At 35.9% G+C, this 16,248-nt stretch overlaps 1 protein-coding gene across 5 annotated transcripts in view; it reads left to right on the forward strand.

Annotated features, from left to right (window-relative positions):
* The window catches only part of SLC4A7 (solute carrier family 4 member 7), an 87,054-nt gene that overhangs the window by 47,109 nt on the left and 23,697 nt on the right, over positions 1 to 16,248 (forward strand). For all 5 annotated transcript variants that reach the window (XM_065886200.1, XM_065886202.1, XM_065886203.1 and 2 more), the window contains 6 exons: positions 786 to 873; positions 2,755 to 2,901; positions 7,343 to 7,449; positions 9,569 to 9,743; positions 13,390 to 13,523; positions 14,683 to 14,928. In XM_065886200.1, coding sequence (XP_065742272.1) covers positions 786 to 873; positions 2,755 to 2,901; positions 7,343 to 7,449; positions 9,569 to 9,743; positions 13,390 to 13,523; positions 14,683 to 14,928 — 897 coding nt within the window. The remainder of the gene's footprint in view (positions 1 to 785; positions 874 to 2,754; positions 2,902 to 7,342; positions 7,450 to 9,568; positions 9,744 to 13,389; positions 13,524 to 14,682; positions 14,929 to 16,248) is intronic.

A 16,248-nucleotide genomic window follows, 5' to 3' on the forward strand; every position in this document is an offset into this window, starting at 1 on the left:
GTGCCAGTTCTTAATAAGCTTTACTGAATTGCATTAATGGTATAGTATTAAGATAAATGAGAAGAATAATTTCATAGATTCACATTTAAATTCTTACAAAGCAGGAAGCTGAATACTTCCAGTTTGGATTATTGTGAATATTAATATTTTACTGTAGTGTGAACAATGATATAACTAAGTAGGAAGTTAAGTAATTTTTATTTAGTCACTATAAATAAATTAAAATCAAATAATAAGAGGTTTGATGTTAAATTTGGAGTTGTAAATAAAAATGCTTTTCCTTCCAAAGGGATTAGTCCCTTATTTACCACATTAGTGTCTTTATCCAGACTGTAGTTTGAGGGATCATGGATTTCTTGTGCATACTCTTAGCTATTTTATTAAGCCAAAGTAAATACTTAAATGGGATTAGTATTCACTTTACTATTTACTAATTTACTTTTTTTCATCAGTACAGACCAGAAAAAATTGTTTACTCAAAATTCAAAAGGATATCGAAGATGGGAACTTTTAATGTAAAACACCAGTTCCTTAAGTACTTTTTTACTCTAAGGAAGATGAAAAGTAATAACTTGGTAGAAAGTTATTTATGAATGCCTTTCGTAGTTCTGTGATCTGTTTTCATCTGAATAGAGTTCCATCCTCTTTTCAGCCATTGGTGTGTGAGGACGGAAAAGAGGTCTGAGTGTTGTTTCTGTGTTTACATTTGAATGATTTCTTTATGATTCCTAGATTTATGTGTGTATGTTGTTTATGTTTAAATCTGTGTTTTCATGTTTCCTTAGGTTTTTGTTTCTGTTATTGGGTCCTGCAGGCAAGGCGCCACAGTACCACGAAATTGGAAGATCAATAGCCACTCTCATGACGGATGAGGTAATTAAAATGCCCTTTGATATGGACACTGATTAAAAAGCATATAATGCATATTAAATTATAGTTCTCCTTTCATAGTGAAGCTTAAAAAATTGTCCTTGTTTGTCTTTACTATTTTATCTCATATTCACTATTTGCCTTTTGCAAGGTCTTTAGGACCTTTCTGTCAGGGATCAGTGGATACTGTTTGGTTTCCTCCCTCCACCCCCCACCCAAGTTGAAATTATTGACCATCTTCTTGACATTTTGAAATTTTCTTCATCCTGCATTTCAGGATATTGGTTCTTTGGATTTTCCTCAGGACTTTGTGTTTTCCCCTTTTTTCTTTATAATTTCTTGCTTTTGCGGACTTCATCTTTGACCATGGCCTGTATTGATCAGGACTTTGTCTCTTTGGGAGAGAGCTTTATAGTCGGGTACTTGTTAGACATCTCTGCTTTGTGTCCCTAAGGCATCTGAAACCCCACATGTCTGAACTGACTTCCTTTCTCTGTTCTGTGTCAGTCAGTAACCAGATTTTACTGATTTTACCTTTTCTGTGTATTTTGCATTTAATCTACCATCTCCTTTCCATCTGCACCATCACTTCTCCCTCCAGCTTAGACTCTTACCTTCTTTTCTTTGGTGACAAAAGTGGATCATATGGGCCTTTCTCTTATAGTATTTTCCTCTGTACTATCAGTAATATGCAGATTTGAATAAATCATTTCCTTGATCCAGATGCATCAATGACATCCTTTTGTATATTTGTTTAAATTTAAAGTCTTTACCATTGTCTTAATAGGGTCTGCCTAATCTAGCCTCTGTATGCTTTTTTTTTTTTTTTTGGAAATTTACATGCTATGACTGAGTGGTCACCTTTTCTCTACCACTTGCTCCGTCCACATCAGCTTCCTTTTTGTTCCTCAGATGTGCTATGCCCATTGCTGCCCCTGGACATTGCTGCTCTTTCCTTTGCCTGAGTGCTCACTCTACCACCTTCACCCCACCCTATGCATGCTTTGTCCCTCATTTCAGACAGATTTCTCCTGTAGTGTTTCCTTCTCTAAGAGACCTTCCTTGGCCACCCAGTTCTTCCCCATCAGCTTCCCTTCCTTTACCCTGCTTTATTTTTTTTTTTTCCCTTTTTTTTATTTTGTGGTACGCGGGCCTCTCACTGTTGTGGCCTCTCCCGTTGCGGAGCACAGGCTGCGGACGCGCAGGCTCAGCGGCCATGGCTCACGGGCCTAGCCGCTCCACGGCATGTGGGATCTTCCCGGAATGGGGCACGAACCCGTGTCCCCTGCATCAGCAGGCGGACTCTCAACCACTGCGCCACCAGGGAAGCCCACCCTGCTTTATTTTTATAGGCACATTTATTATTACCTGCAGTTGTGTATTTATGTAATTACCTGTTTCACTGTCTTTCCCCCTGAGTTCTTGAGTGTAGGGACTTTGCCATATCTGTGTCCATAGTGCTCAGAATTGTGCCTGCCAAATAGTAGGCACTCAGTAAATATAAATGATCAAATTAGTTATTTAAGTAAGATTGTTAGCATACCCATGATTATTCCTTTAGGATAAATGACATTAAAATGTCATAAAAGTAAATGATGTACCTACAGTATTATTTTATTCTGTATTTATTAGTTCCCAAGTAAAATATTCTCTTTTTAAAAATGGTTGTGTATTAACACATCACTGGTTTCTTTTGTTGTTTGTTACTCTTAATTCATCTGGTAATACTAATAGTGGGTTATTTTTTAAAGTTATTAGCGAGAGTGGGAACAAGAGTTAAGGTAATTATGTAGACTTAGTTATGATATCTAAAGTGGATTACTATGTGTAGAATTTTCTTTCAGCTCTACAATCCTTTTACTCAATATGTGTATTTTTCTTTAGATTTTTCATGATGTAGCTTATAAAGCAAAAGACAGAAATGACCTCCTATCTGGAATTGATGAATTTTTAGATCAAGTGACTGTCCTACCTCCAGGAGAGTGGGACCCTTCCATACGCATAGAGCCGCCGAAGAGCGTTCCTTCTCAGGTGAGAATCCACACAGTACTTCTTGGTTTATACATTTTCAAAACTCAAAAACTATATGAAGAACTACTCTCAGAGAAGTTGTTCCCCACTGTGTCCTGTTTGCCTTCTTACCCCTGTCCCCACCTCCTGTGGGTCACCATTTGTTATTAGTTTTTTGTTATCCTTCTAGCTTTTATTTAGTACGGGGAAATATGAACATATAGTCTTGTTCTCTCCTCTATCTTACCAGAAGTTAACATCCTATTTGTAGTGTTCTGCACCTTGCTTTTCTCATGTAACAATATTTCCTGGGGATCTGATCATAAGAAATCATAGAAATACTCCTTCTTCCTTTCCTCACAGCTGTGTTTTATTCCAGTATGGATGCACCATAGTTTGTCCTGTTTCTGGTGCAGGTTGTTTTCAATCTTTTGCTATTACAAACCATATCGTAGTGTTCATATTGCCATTTTAGTCTTGTGCAGATGTGTCTGTCTGTAGGATGGATTCATGCGAATAAAATTGCTGGCTCACATGGGGATTTATTTATAATTTTAGCAGATATTACCAGAATCTCCTCTTATCAGGTTGAACTGTTGTGGACTCATTTTGGTGATGAATGAGAATGCCTGTTTCCCTACAGCCTCAATAGCACAGTGTGTTGTCAAACTTTTGGATATTTGTCAGTCTGATAGGTATCATTATCTTACTATATCTGGTATTTTAATGTGGTTTTAATTTGCATTTCTGTAATTAGTGAAGTTGAATATTCCTGAATTTTGCTCATCGCCCTCCATCACTTTTTTTTAACATTTAAATCATTTGTTGATCCTTTTGAATTTATCATGACGTATTATGTAGAGAATGCATGCAATTTGTCTTTTTTCTAAATTGCAGCCTGGTTGTCCCTATTTATTAAAAAGTATTTCTCCACTTGATTGGTGATGTTCTTTATCATTTATTAAATTTCCATATACATTCAGGTCTATTTCTGGAATTTCTTTTCCAGTGGTCTGTCTATTCATGGACCAATTTCACACTTTAATTTCTGAGGCTTTTTGTTATATTTTAATATCTGGTAGGTCTGCATTCATTCTCAACCTCTCTCTTACTCTTGTTTTTCTGAATTTTCTTGGCCATCTTTGTGTATTTATTTTTCACATGAGCTTTAAAATCAGCTTTTTACTTACAGAAATAAAATGTGATTTAAAAAAAATTGTGATGGAAATTAAATTTCTAAATGAACTGAGGGAAAGTTGACATCTTTATAATATTGAATCTATTCAAGAACATGGTACATCTTTCCCCAGTTGTTTTCCTATTTCAAGTCAGTTTTTGTGTCCTTAAAGAATATTATAAAGTTCTCCTTGTCTGTGCCTTACACGCTTCTTGGTGAGTGTATTCATAAGTATTTTATCTTTGTTTCTATTATAAATGAGGTCTTTGTTCCATTATATCATCTACTTGTTGCTTTATATATATATGTATTTATATGTATGTATATATACACACACATATATATATTTATGAAGGCTATTGGTTATTGTATATTTCTTTTGTATCCTGCTACCTTTCTTAATGCTTTTATTGTATGTAGTAGTTTTTTAGTCATGTAATCTGCAATAAGAGATAATTTTATCCCTTATTTTGTAATTCTTTATACCTCTAACAAGTTTTCTGTTAATTGTATTGATTAAAATCTCTAATAGTTTTAAGTAGTAGTTGACTTTAAAGGGCATTTCTTAATTTTTTCCTGACTGTAGTCAATATTCCTAATGTTTCTCTCATTAAGTTACTGTCTTTAGTGCCAAAGTACACATTTTATCATGTTAAGAAAGTACCCTAATTTCTGTTTTATTGAAATTTTTAATATAAGTGAATGTTGAATTTTGTCAAAGGGCTTTTTAGCATCTCTGGAGATGATCATATAAATTTTATTTATTGGGCTTCCCTGGTGGTGCAGTGGTTAAGAGTCCGCCTGCTGATGCAGGGGACACGGGTTCATGCCCTGGTCAGGGAAGATCCCACATGCCGCGGAGCGGCTGGGCCCATGAGCCGTGGCCGCTGAGCCTGTGTTCCGCAACGGGAGAGGCCACAACAGTGAGAGGCCCGCGTACCACCAAAAAATATATATATATATTTATCAGTTATCATGGTAAATCTCATTAATAGGTTCTTTAATTTGAAAGCACTCTTGCATTGTTGGAATAAGCCAACTTGGGCTTTAAAGTGCCTGTAGTCTTTGTCTAATGTTTTATTTAAGTTGTTTGCATCTTCTGTTTGTAAGTGATTGGTATATAGATTTTTGTGCAGTCTTCACGTTTTGGTATCATCATTATACTTGTTTCATAAAAACAAATTTGTAAGTTTTCCTTTTTCTGTGTTCTTTAAACCTTAAGTGGTTTGGAATAATTTGGTTCTGAAAGTTTGAAAGATTTCTTTATTAAAATTTTCTGAGCTTGACTCTTGTGTTGTAGACTTCAACAACTTGCTTATTTCTTCTGTGGAAATTGGTTTGTGTAAGCTTTCTCTTTTTTCTGGAGTCAGTTTTGGTAAACTGTATACCATAGAAAATTACCTATTTTCTGGTGTCGATTTTGGGAAATTATGTTTTTTGGTATATTACCCATTTCATCAAAATTTTTCATTTATTTGCAGAGGGTTGTGTTGTGCAGTCTGTCTCTCTCTTTGTACATATATATATATTTCTTATATATATGTAAAATTTATGAAGTTGCCCCCTTGTCATAACTTTGGTTGTATATTAGCTAATAGTTTATCATATTTTTCCAGTAGAGCAGCTTTTAAAATTTATTTCAGTTCTCCTTTTTAAAAAAGTATATTATGGAGCTTCCCTGGTGGTGCAGTGGTTGGGAGTGCGCCTGCTGATGCAGAGGACGCGGGTTCGTGCCCCGGTCCGGGAGGATCCCACATCCCGCGGAGCGGCTGGGCCCGTGAGCCATGGCCGCTGAGCCTGCGCGTCCGGAGCCTCTGTGCTCCGCAGCGGGAGGTGCCGCAACAGTGAGAGGCCCGCGTACTGCAAAAAAAAAAAAAAGTATATTGTGTTTTGTAACTCGATTTCTGCTTTTAGCAGCTTTATTTTATTCCTTTCACCATCCTTCAAAGATTTTTTTCACATTTCCTGAATTAAATGCTTAATACACTTATTTTTATTCTTCGAATTTTCTTAATGTAAGTGCTTCATTTTCTTGAATGAAGCTTTTGCTGTATCCCATAGATTGTGGTATATAGTATTTTTCTTTAGATTTGTTTTCTAGGAATTCTGTAATTTTGTTTTCCCTTTCCCCTTTGAGCTATGATGTAAGTTAGTTTTAATTTTGACATTTTCTTTTCTTTTTTTTTTTGCGGTATGCGGGCCTCTCACTGCTGTGGCCTCTCCCGTTGCGGAGCGCAGGCTCCGAACGTGCAGGCTCAGTGGCCATGGCTCACGGGCCTAGCCCACTCCGCAGCATGTGGGATCTTCCCGGACCGGGGCACGAACCCGTGTCCCCTGCATTGGCAGGTGGACGCTCAACCACTGCGCCACCAGGGAAGCCCCAATTTTGACATTTTCAAATGGTAATCTTACGATTATAGATAAGTTGTGCTGCTCTATAAATACTGAATATGTGAACCAGGGAATTTAAGTCTTTAGTTGATCCAGAGTCTTTGATCCGGGGGACCTCATAGGATAAACACCACCCCCAACCCTGTCTTTTTCTTTCTCCTCTTCCCTCTCCCTTTCTCTTTGGTCTCCTCTCTCTCCCTCTAGCGGTCTCCCACCCACCCCAACCCAAACCCCGCCACCCACCCCCGCACATGCGCGTGCGCGCGCGCGCGCGCACACACACACACACACACACACACACACTTTTTTTAGTCCAGCAACCTCTGACCTTTGGAGGTAACAAATTAAAAGCTCACTCTGGTGAGGAGGAGATCTTTTATCACGAGAATAATACTCTTGAATTTGTAATAAAACTTAATTGGAAATTGATTTTTATGAAAATTTGTTTAATAACTCTTGTGCTACTTATGTCTTAAGGGAAGTATTTTAAAAAGAAAAAAATGGCATTTACTCTTAATGTAAAGTGTATTTTTTCTATAGTTAACATGAGTAAGATTTAAAAAATTCTAGTTGGAGAGATGCTTTATTGGATATTTCTGCTTCTGTTGCTGAGTAGTAATTTGAAATGGGGTGTGTGGGTGTTTTATAGTTTATCTGATATTAGAATATAAAGCAGAAGAAAACAATATAAATTTGAAATATTAATAGAGACAAATTTTAGATTCTATTTCAAAGTGCAGTTTCTTTAAAGTGGAAGTTTACATTAGGAAGCATTTTTTCTAGGAGTACTGGTTAGATATATAATCAGTATGAGATCTCATGTTCCCTCTAATTGAAGATGCCTTCTCAGCTTCCTTAAAACAATTCTGAAAATGTGTTTTTTGTGAAATGCAGGAAAAGAGAAAGATTCCTGTATTTCCCAATGGATCTGCCCCCACCTCGGGTGAGACCCCTAAGGAGGCCCCACACCATGCTGGGCCTGAGCTACAGAGGACTGGACGGTGGGTACAGATACTGATACAGTGTGGGTGTCTTTTAGGAGCTAGAGATTGATTTGATGGAAAAGGCATAAGCATTCTTTTTCTTTGCAAATATTTGGAAAGTAATTTTGTACAGTAGTTTTTCCATATTTTAAAAAATGTGTATTATTTTATAGGTATATAATGTTAAGGATAATTAATATGCATTTTAAAGTAGTTTACTAGACTATATTGGGTTCTGTATACCAGGATTTAATTTAAAATGAAAATATTATGCAGCATATGTTAAGAGTATTGTAGTTCTATAGTAGGTTAATTTAACTGCCTGTACAGAAGGTTCTTGAGGAAAGTGTGGTGTCCTATTGCCATTCTCATATGAAGTTAGAGAATTATGGGAACAGAGAGGAATAGTAACCAATGTGTCGTGTGTGTGCATAGATGTAAAACTCTTCCATGAGCAGTACATCATGAGGTGATGTAAAATTCGACAGACAAGCATAATTAAACCGTAGTAATAGTCTCTGGAAACCTAGTTAGAAAAATTGTTGCAGAAGTTAATTTTTGGAATAAAGAACAGAAATATTACCGGTGCAAACATTGTCTTAAAATATTTTGTAGAGGTAGAAAATGATATGGTATTACCATTGTGTAGAAAAAAGCATGTGGATGTTGATACTGTTTTATCCATTGGTGGTCCCTATAGAACTAAAGATCTTGAAGCTTAAATATTTGTTTAAAAAACCAGGATAGCTTATACAGGATATCTTAATTCATTGATTAAGATAGTAGTCTCTGAGTATAATAGAGTAAGACTCTGTCCCCATGCGAAAGGTGCTCATTTAAGTTATTATTATTATTACTTCTTCAGACTTAAAACTGAGGTAGGGTTAGTCACTGAGGAGTACCAAGCCAGACCCCCAGTGACCTCATGTTACCCGAGAGTCTCATATAAATGATTGATTTGATGATATACTTTCATTTTCTAGATTATCATTGGCACCATTTTTATTGCAAGTTGGCACCTTTTTTTTACAGTTTTCTCAGTCCCCTTGCTGTCATATTATTTATAGGATAACTTCTTCCAGGTGTCAATGTATGTTTAGGCTTTATTTCAGTATTAACTTTGGAAAAAGCTAGAATGGTAAAGCTTGAAACATCTAAAGCATTTGAAAGCATAAGATTAATTTGTTTGGTGTATTTTTCTGCAGTAGGGATTTGAATGATATTTTATGAGTCACAAAATCTTTTTAAATTACTGATTTATCACCGGTATTTATTGAGTACCTACTATTTCCCAGGCAGTGTTCTAGACACTGGAGATAATGGCAGTGAATAAGAAAAGGTCCCTGCCCCTCACAGAGCTTATATTGTAGTGGAATGCTTTCAAGTTAGATGTATCCAAAAGTCTGATTTTAAAAAACACTGAAATGATAAGTCATTGAAATGATTTGATATGCAAATATAGATTTTAAATTTACTAACTAAAACCTCTTAGTTTTATTAATATGCACACTGGTTTGACTACATATACAGTAAATTACATACACTGAAATAGTTTTTAGGCTTTTTTCTAGACCAGAAGTATTTATGTGTTTGAAGTACTAAAATTTTAAAACTAAAATTATTTAATTCACTACTGAGTGGGCGTGAGCATACTATATTCATATTAAAGGGTATTTGGGGACTTACGATTATATTATAATTGCATTCCTGGTATTTCTGACACTTGCCTTTAAGATTTATAATATAAATAATGATTAATAGCATTGCTTATGCATATTTTCATGAATGGGTTGTTAGGTTTTATTTATTTTTATTATGTATTCCCTTGCACATTTGTGTTTGATATCTATTGCATTTACTCATATAGTCATTTGCCTGTAGTCTTTTCAGTATATAGTCCATATGATACAGATGTTTGTGTCTCTTTTAACTTAGTGAGGTCTGCCTTTCCACTCACTATCAGTGGATTAGATTAAATGAGTTTGTCTTCTATAATTTATACCATTATTTAAATAGGATATTGATTTTTGTTGACAAAACGCTAGGCACCAGCAGTTTTATGTAGCCCATAGTTTTAGTTTGAACTAGCCAGAATCCTCTAGTGTACAGTTTGACGAGTTTCATCTCACCTATTTAGGCTTTTTGGTGGTTTGATACTTGACATCAAAAGGAAAGCACCTTTTTTCTTGAGTGACTTCAAGGATGCATTAAGTCTGCAGTGCCTGGCCTCGATTCTTTTCCTATACTGTGCCTGTATGTCTCCTGTAATCACTTTTGGAGGGCTGCTTGGAGAAGCTACAGAAGGCAGAATAGTGAGTACAAAGATTGGTAGTGGCCAGGCTCTTAGCTCTTCAGAGGCAAGTGTCTGTGTGCATTTGTCTCACTATTCATACTTTTATTTGAAGAGTCTACCCACAGCATGATTAACCTGTCCCAAAGCAGACTTCCCCCAAAGGTAATTGCAATGGAAAACATGGGGAAGCCATTTGAACAGGAGAAGATGCACAGTTGAGGTAAAAAAAAAAAAAGAAAGAAAGAAAGAAAAAAGTTTGTCATGGCTTGCTGGATGAATGGTTTTATAAATTGAGTAAAAGGCTTGTATTGTCTTTGTGGGGGGAGTGGGTGGGAGGAGACAGATCAATTGAACTGATTCTGGGTGGGTCATGGGTGGGAGAATTTATCCGTGGGGTCACTTTGTATCCTTTAAGGCATCATAGGATTAGTTAGAGCCATATGATTAACATTAACTAATCCACCCTGGCAGGTCCCCTGGGCTAGACTATTTGGAAGAAGGGAGCATAATTCTGGACAAATGATGGATTTTTGAAGTGGTGTTTAATTTTGCTGTTATTAAATTTGTGTGAACGTTGCCAAAGTGTTAATTGGAAAGTATAACTGAAAACTGCATCTATATTTTGATATGACTAGAATGAAAGTTTTTATGTTTTTTGTTCTTGGTGATACTGTATTGGGGCTGTGGGGGCTTGATATCGGAACAGCATCTCGTGCTTCGTGAAATTTGGAAAGACTTTTTTGTTGCTGTTTATATACATTTTAGTGGCGTTTAAATGAGACAGTTTGTGATTCCTAAGTATATTTTGTTTAATGATATTTACTGTTTGGAGAAAATTTATTTTTTACAGATAAAAGGTTAAAAACCAACCAATTCTAAGTAGTAATAATTGTTCAATTAAAGTATTTCATGAGCTGAACATGAGATAAACCTGACAACTGAAATTTCCTTTCAACTCAATTTATTTTTGATTATTTAGATTCTTTTATATTATTCTTTTATATTATTATAGCAAAATAGATATTTTTAGTAAGTTTCTTTATGTGCTGTCACAAGTTGTACATGTAACTCTGCTGGTCCCTGAGGAAGTGTGTCTTGTCTGTTACCATCATGGAAATACTGTTTCTTTCCTCTTGGACTGTCACTCACTGCCTGCCCGTCTCATCCTGCTGTTTAATACCCTGTGCATGTGATAGAGCTTTAGGCACTAGAGGAACATAGACAAGGGTAAGACATGGGCATGTGTCATCTATCCTCAGGGTCCTAACCTAGGAGAAAAAGATAGGATAGTATATATGTAGTTACTATGTCGTGGTGTTCTGTGCCACACATGAGTGAGATAAAGGAAGAGCTGTAGGAGTTGTAATAATTTAGAATAGAGAAATCAGAAATATTATGGAGGGAAATGATATGGAGATGATGCGTTTATTTTCAGATGCCTTATTGGAACTTCAGGTAGAAATGGAGACATTAGGAGGTGAAGTTCCAGAATTTATAGAGTGGTAAGAAAGAAATATGAAAATTGGGAAACTGAAAATAAATGAGGTTAACAATGTAAAGGGAGAGAAGGAGAGGAAAAAAGTGTGGGAAGTTATCCCCATTTATGAAATGGAGGAAGGATGAGAATGAGGAGAAAAATGGCCCAGAGAATTAGACACAGGCACAATCAGAGCTCTGAAAGAGGAGTCAGGATGATGTAATTTTGTAAAAACCAAAATAGAGGTGTAGAGAAGGAGGAAGATCAGCAGGGATTGTTCAGTGCCTTACAGTGGAGAGGTGTATGGGGGAGATTAGGGGAGGGCTTCTGGTGGGTAAAATGGAAGCTTTTGAATGTGGGTTAGTTAGGGCAGTATAGGGAGGGCTGTGATTTCTTTAGGGAAAGACAGGTTTTAGTTTGGGAATGAACATAGAAACAGTTTAAAAATTGGGAAAAAGTAGGTCTGGGTAAAAGAACCTAGTAAATGTGGCAATGAGGGGTTTGGGGAATGGTGAAAAGAAGGTCTTCACCTGGAAGTTTCTGCTCTTTCAACACAACATTGAGGAGGGAAAGTAATTTTGCGCCCAACTGCCTTCCCCACCCCACTAGCATTTCTTTATTTGCCATCTCCTTGTTTCTCTGCTCAATTTTTTGCTTTCTATTTCTAGATGTTGTTTAGACATTTTTTCCTTTGATTTGAACTCTAAATTCATTCCTAAATATACATATTATAATTGAACTAAGGATTTTATAATAGCTTAGTAGTGTCTTCCAGGACAATCTCTTGTTTGTGGGCAAGAAAACAAATGTATCTCATATAATTCATAAATATATTATTAATATGAACACTTATTCATTTTGCCAAAAGTCTAGTTTGTATGTGGGTTTGATCCTATTTTTATACTAATAATTGAATGTTACTTTTACTACATACTATTCTTATGTTGTGATTTTGATTTTGGAACGTGCTCTTATTACTGATGATGATAATTGCTACCATTTATTGAGTGCATTCCATATGCCAGACAGTGTGCTTGCTAGTGTTTTCAGAAACACTGCTTCTTTAAGTTCTCCTGGCTATCATCACTCACGTTTAAAAATGAGAAAAGTTGGGCTGGACAGGTCTGAGATACTGCCATGGTTTAGCACCTGGTGGGAAGCGGTCTTCTACTTCAGATCTGGTTCTGAAGCCCTGCTCTCTGCATGCTGCTGGGCTGCCTCTCAAGTTCCAAGAGGCTTGTTTCTCACGAGAGTCTTGTCTTTGCTTTACTGATGATGGGCTTTTCCTTTCTTAATTGTATATCCCAGTTGACCTCGATGTTTGTGAATGGTAAACCATTTTCTTTCTGACCCCTCCCCTCTGTCAAGTGTCATAGCCTATATGCCTTAGCAACTAATAACCTAATCAGTTAGGATGTAATGTTGGTAGTGAAACAAAATTGGCCTACTAGCTTTGATTTAAGATTTCTATGAGTCTTTCATTTTATCATTTTTACCAAACTTTAATAATAATATTTCCTCATGTATGGTTTCCACGAGTTTTTTAAGGAGATTTTTCATCTATTATTTATGTTAAGCATTTCATGTTTTATATATGTTGGTTAAGCCCATCATATTAGATTAATTTCTTTAAAATGTATGGGAAATTGCACTTCAGAAACAAGTTTGAGAATGATAGTTTCAAATTTGAGCATGCTAATTTCTTATTCATCTACTTGAAGGAGTCTTTTTTTTTGTAGCACACCACATAGAGCATTTAGTATGTTTTTTATTTTCTTAAATGAACTATTTCAGACATGCAAAAATATTCAAAATAATGTATACATCTTTGTACTCACCATAGGCTTAAGAAGTAAAACATGTATAGATAGGGTTGGAGCCTCTGTGTCCATCTTCCATTTACCCCTTTTTCCTTACCTCCCATAGTATTGAGTTTCAAATTAGGGTTGATTATAAAAGTTCACCTTTAATATGCTAAAACAAAACAATTTTCCCATGTATTTAAAATATATTTGTAATTTTCCATATTTAAAATGTAAATTTGAGATTTAAAGTTGCATTTGCTTTATTTTTTTAACCACTTGATTAATATTTTTATTTTCCAGGTATCTTATGTATATGTATTATAGTAGGTTAGAGATACATTTATGATGTATTACCTTTATTCATTTCTTTTTTCCTTAAACAGAGTGCAATAGAGTCTCTTTTTGGAGCATCATTAACTGGGATTGCCTATTCGTTGTTTGCTGGGCAACCTCTAACAATATTGGGGAGCACAGGTCCAGTTTTAGTGTTTGAAAAAATTTTATTTAAATTCTGCAGGTATGTAATAGTTACCTACTTGTCACATTTGTTTATGTATGTTTATAATTATATATTATTGTTACTAACTTTAGTTAAAAGTACATTGTATATTTAATAGCTGAAAAAAGAGGATCTGATGAGTATGCATATTTTCAATATTTTGGGGCTACTGTGTGGTCAACCCTACTCTGGCTCCTACTCTCATCCCCAGTCACCTTGAATTTAAAATCAATGGATTTGAATGCTGATAAGCAAATCACTTGAGGGACAGTAAAAGTCCTTTGTGTTAGCAAATTTCAACCTAGTAAGAAGGTAGTTAATCTGAATTATTTATTATACGGTATGTTGGTCTTCTAAAGGAAGTTTAGAAAGCAGTGGATCTCCAAGGCTCACGCTGACTTTACCCAGCAGGCCTGTGTCACAGAGGGAGCTGCAGCTCACAGTGTGGGGTTAGTGCAGATTACTGGAGCTGGTAACCTCGGAATTTGACATGGCAGTACTATTCCTTTTGTGAGATAAATGCAGTTGAATATTTTAGTCTGAAACAACTTGATGCTGTTAAATGTTTGATTCACTAATTTCTCTTGTTTGGATTCTTTTGCCACTGGACAAGCTGATTCTGATTCTGATCTGGCACAGTACACACATAAATAGAGAATGTAGTGGCCTCAAGTGTTTTAGACTCACTGGTAGTAATTTCTTATTTGAAATTGAATTGGAAAATGAAGTCACTGTGGTGATACTGGTGGTAGAGGAGCTGGTGGTGGTGGGGCTGGGGCGTGGCTGCCGTGTTGACACTGGAGCATCTGGGTCTTCAGAGCGAGTGACATACATCCACTTGTTCTACAGGCTGCTTATCTGTCATTTACTCCTCATAACTGATTTCTAAAGTGAGGTCTTTGTTTTTAAAATATTTATTGCCTAGTAGATTTTCACTGTAAACCTTTTGTATAAGTAAAATATAATCATTAAGTCTACTAATAAGAAGCTAGTCTTCAGTTGAAGCAGAAAAACACATAGAGCTTTCTTTAGTCATTATTTTGTTATTCTGTAATGTGTTCTCTTTTAGAAATCTTAAGCTTTTATACTGTTCTTATTGTTTGTTATGAAAATTTTAAGTACCAATACTGTTCGGCATGTATATGTTGATCATGTCCACATTTTTCTTTCTAAACAGAGATTATCACCTTTCCTATCTGTCTTTGAGAACCAGTATAGGTCTGTGGACTTCTTTCTTGTGCATTGTTTTGGTTGCGACAGATGCAAGCAGCCTTGTGTGTTACATCACCCGGTTCACTGAGGAGGCTTTCGCAGCTCTCATTTGCATCATATTCATCTATGAGGCTTTGGAGAAGCTCTTTCATTTAGGAGAAATATATGCATTTAATATGCACAACAATTTAGATGAACTGACCAGCTACTCGTAAGTGTTTCTGTTTCCCCTAATAGTAAATGTATTTTTGCAGAGGTGTCTGAGCAAAAGAAAATGGATTTTTTGCAATGTGATGCTCACTGTATATCTAGCTATAACTACCCAACTAGCAATACGGAGGTTGACTTGTTTGTTACAGATGAGATCTTACCAAAGCACACAGTGGATGTAAACGCGGTTGAACAAATTCAGTCATTTTTATTCACTGAAACAATTTGTCCAAGTGTGTGTATTTTTGGTTTTATGTGTAAATTGGATTGGCCAATTTAAATTCAGTTGTTTGGCAACTAACCACCATATATTTATATATTCTTCATGTTTTGCATTTTCATTAACGTTTATGAAACTTGATCATTTCTATTGGAAGTTATTTTAAAGTGTAATTTCAGTGCAGTGTTGTATGTTGTTTAGTGGATTATTTTCTTTGTGAAAAGAAAAGCATGAAATGAAAATATTTTAGGACTCTAGAATAAAATAGGATTTGAAAAGTAATTATAATAGTTACAAAGGGTTGGCAAACTTGTTTAAACTTGGAAAAGGTTATTAAAATTAGACATGCCGAGGTAGATGCCTGTATTTGCTGTCTTGAGCACAGTTGGTATGAGCATGAGCCTGCATTTGATTAACTTACATGGAGGAACGTGGTTACCAAAAGCCTTCCTTCCTCCTGCCCCCCTCGGCCCCAGTCCCTCACTTCACACCCCTCCTCCTCTCGCTGTCCTCACACACTCTCGACTTTGATGCACAGAGGAGGGAGGGATGTGAAACTTCCTATAAGACATTGACCTATTTGAAAATATTAGTGACACTTTGATGCCAAGTCTATTTTGTGTCGTTTTCTTTGCTCTTAAACTAGTTAATTTTTTAAATGTTATTTGTCGTCTTCTCTCTTTCTCTGCTACTTTGATCTTTAAAAAGCATGGTTTTTATAGCTAGTGCCAACCAGTTAGAACACTGTTTCCTACATGTGAACATCATTTGTTCAGCTAACATTCTGTGACCAGGCACTGTGTTAGGAATGTTGAGTAATATATTCATGTCAGTGTTCGCCATTCATATCGTAGCCCCTTTTGTGTATGAAGAAACTGAGGCTCGTGGAGGTTAAGACTTGACTTGGGTCAAACAGCTAGTAAATGATAGAGACTCAGTTGAATCCAAAGTCCAGCCACCTGCCTTTTCTCAAACAGCTCATAATCCAATTGAGAATATTCTTGTTTGTTTCTTTTCATTTTTAAATCCATATTTAGAGATTTCTTTGCTTATGTATGTGTTTCTAGCTTTTTCAGGCAGGTGAGATAGTTTGGATATGAA

The sequence above is a fragment of the Phocoena phocoena genome, chromosome 10 (genome assembly GCF_963924675.1).
Source record: "Phocoena phocoena chromosome 10, mPhoPho1.1, whole genome shotgun sequence".
Lineage (NCBI taxonomy): Eukaryota > Metazoa > Chordata > Mammalia > Artiodactyla > Phocoenidae > Phocoena > Phocoena phocoena.